This window comes from Myotis davidii, unplaced genomic scaffold, assembly GCF_000327345.1.
Source record: "Myotis davidii unplaced genomic scaffold, ASM32734v1 scaffold914, whole genome shotgun sequence".
Classification (NCBI taxonomy): domain Eukaryota; kingdom Metazoa; phylum Chordata; class Mammalia; order Chiroptera; family Vespertilionidae; genus Myotis; species Myotis davidii.
In genome coordinates, this window is record NW_006285484.1 from 754,209 (window position 1) to 757,668 (window position 3,460).

A 3,460-nucleotide genomic window follows, 5' to 3' on the forward strand; every position below is an offset into this window, starting at 1 on the left:
TGACTCAAAGGGTCACCTCTTACAAGGATGTTTCTGATGGAGTGCAATCACTTTCTAAACTATTAGGTCATTTCTTTTTAACTGTTGTAGATGATTCTACAATAGATATTATTTCATATCTGCCTGCTCCGCTTAAATGTTACCTTAGGAAAAAGAAATCCCAGGAGCAGTTTACTGAGTTGAGAGATTTGGGCGTTTTTATTAATGAAGACTTATTGAAAAATTCCAGGCCTGTGCTAGTTTGCAGATGGTTATCAAAATGTTATTTACTGAAGATGCACTTATAGTTGTCATCCCTCTTTCTTTCCCACTTTCTTTTCTTCCCTCCCTCTTTTTCCCCCTCCCTCCCTCCCAGTCAAGATACGAGTTCCTAAAATATGCTGAACTAAGCACATTAATTCAGAAGTGAGTAGAATGCAATCTTTTATAGCTTATTGGGATGAAAAGTAGGATTTGCCAGAAACAAGTAGATCTCCAATTTTTATAAGGCTCATAAATATATTAGTTTCTACAGGCTATTCACTTATCATTTTGTTACTAAATCTTTACTAAATTTCTGGAGAATAAGCCCAGAATATTAAGTACTATAATTTTGGCACTTAGCTTTCCTATTGTAAGTAAGCTAATATGAGAAACTGAGTATAGACTAATGTGTTCGTCCTCTCTCTCTCTCTCTCTCTCTCTCTCTCTCTCTCTCTCTCTCCTTCAATTATTTGCCTGCATCCAGTGATTTCTATGGAAGAAGGTAAAAAATAGTAATTGGGAAAAACCCTCATCTCCAAAGTCTCCTAGAAATTTCCTGTAGTTCTCCCCATCAGTTCCACTCAGTTCAGCTATTTATTACGCTCTTACTATGTACCTAGTGGTGTGCTAGTCACTAATGCCCCAATGTATAAAAAGATGTCAGTCAAAGGAACACACACAGTGTAGTTGTCTTAACACTGAGAGGAATAAAAGAAAAGAGAACTAACATTTACAGTGTGCAGTCCCACAGTTGAATGCAGCCCACCATAAGAACTCAGAAAAAAAAAAGTTATGAAACTGCTTTACATATACTGTCTTCAAAATAGCAGCACCCTAATCAGTAGTGTGGACTTGTTGATTTTGAGAGAGCAAAATCAGTAGTTCTATTAGATCCCAGAGTGACAAGTTTAAAAATCAGGGCTACTTATGCTGTTACTATAGCTTTTGTTTGCCTTTAAAAAAACAACAACAAAAAACCTACTTATGTTCTAGGAACTAGTGAATTCATTATTGCTATAAATTATTACTCTAGAAAATAATCTCTAAATGAATATAAGGCATTGAATGACACTGTTGGAAATCTCAGCTATGCTACTTGTTTATCTGTGCTCCTTCTCTATAAAATAGTATTATTTCATCAAATGTTTCATATTGAATATTTTATTTTAAAACATTGACTAATGGTGTGCCTTTTCAGGAGGTGATAAGTACTACTTTATAATATCATAGTTTATTATATAAAATACTAGAGGCCCAGTGCATGAAATTTGTGCAAGGATAGGCCCTCGCAGCCCCTGCTTCATCTGGAAGGTCATCCAGAAGGTCATCTGGACAGTCTTTTGCTGTTCAGCCATTCGGTGCATTTGCATATTATGCTTTTATTATTATAGATAATATGTACTTTTAGGACACACTTAACACATTTATTAAAGCACTATTTATTGATCTCCAGGGAAGTCCTGGCCACTGTGCTAGGCACAAGATGTACAGTGCTGAAATAAAACAGATTTTGATATTAAAAGGAAAATTCAACTCAGTTTAATAAATAATCCATGTACCTACTATGTGCAGGACATTGTACAAAGACCTGTAAAGTATGCAAATATTAGTAAGACATTTCCGCTCTCCAGGCGCAGTCTAGGAGGGTGACTACGGCAAACAGACAATGGTTACATTATAAGGTAGGTAGATGTGCAGCAGCAGAGTTCCAGGCAGTGGGAAGAAAATGCCGTTCTGTTCACGGCAAGGACATTCATTTTGATCAGTGTTTCCGAGGGACCTTGAACATCACAGGCAGAAGCAACAGCATAAGCAAAGGCCCAGAGGAAGAACCAGTGAGGCCGCCTCTAACAGGAGTGTGTGTAAGACCTGTGAGGGATGGAAGTGGTCAGTAGCCATCAAAGTTGGGTTTGGGTCATGTTGTAAAGCAGCAATTTTTCATTTCATGGCACATACACTAATTACTAAAATCCTGCGGCACACCAAAAAATGTATTTTTTGCCAATCTGACAAATTTTATAATTTCGATTGATTTACAAAGTGGCTTTTTTAAAAAATCAGGTGCCTGTACTTGTATATAAGGATTTCTGGTGCCACGAATTAACTGATCATATGCAACCTTATTATGCTACCCGACCAATGAGATGCAACTCTGTCCTATGACCTAAACATACAGGTCAGTTCAGGGCATTCACACTGACGGCTATTGTTGTGTTGGCTGCTGTCATTTTCTTATTTGACAAACTATGGGAAAAGAGGTCAGTGCCCCTGGGTAAATAGTCAGGTGTTGAATGACTTAAAAATTCTTGTGGCTCACTGGTTGAAAATCGCTGTTGTAAAGGGTTTTCAGGATTGAATGGTTTTAAAAATTATATTCTCTTATACATAACCAAGCTAAAGGTAAAAATTGTTAACATTTATTGAGTGTTTGCCATGTGCCTGAACTTTTCAGTATCTTCCCTATTCCTAGCCTATATGGTCGGTATTCTTACTATCCCCATTTATAGAAAGGAACTGAAGCTTAAAGGCAAACCCCTTTGTCTAGCATTCGAAAGCCGATGCTTTAAAATTTGTAACCATTTTACGTTATGTAGCCGCCCAGATCATACATTTTCATTTAATACAGTGGAGTAGCATCTTTATAAGGTGGTCTGTGCTTTACTGACATAAGCCTACCCATAGGGGGCTTTGTTTGTGATGCTAACACATCTTAAGGTCTACTCTTCTCTTTCGATGCTCTTGTATAGAAGACGACATGAAGATTGACGAGAAGTGTGTGGAAGCAGGTAACATTTCCTCTTGATAGTTTTACCAGCAGAAGAAATATGGAGCACCTCAGATCCAGCCAAAGGGGCCTCAGGCCTTTCCTCTGTTAGAGATGTGTAAAATGAATCCCCCACCCTCTCCTTCTTCTGTGGTTTTGACACTTGGAAGGGCAGCCCAGCTGCGGGGATGTCTTCAGGTCTAACCAACCTTCTAGAAATCTGTACCTTGGAAATGACCCCAGCAACACTCGGGTGTTACATTCAGTAACATTCAGGTGGAACATATGGAAATCACCATGTGAAATACTATAAAATATTGAGGTATCAATTTTTAAAAATATATATATTATTGATTTTTCAGAGAGGAAGGGAGAGGGATAGAGAGTTAGAAACATCTATGAGAGAGAAACATCCATCAGCTGCCTCCTGCACACTCCCCACTGGGAATGTGC

At 38.1% G+C, this 3,460-nt stretch overlaps 1 protein-coding gene across 11 annotated transcripts in view; it reads left to right on the forward strand.

Moving 5' to 3' along the window:
• Positions 1–3,460, forward strand: part of MPP4 (membrane protein, palmitoylated 4) — a 32,114-nt gene that overhangs the window by 12,710 nt on the left and 15,944 nt on the right. For all 11 annotated transcript variants that reach the window (XM_015559115.1, XM_015559116.1, XM_015559114.1 and 8 more), the window contains 2 exons: positions 728–745; positions 2,991–3,029. In XM_015559115.1, the coding sequence (XP_015414601.1) occupies positions 728–745; positions 2,991–3,029 (57 nt within the window). The remainder of the gene's footprint in view (positions 1–727; positions 746–2,990; positions 3,030–3,460) is intronic.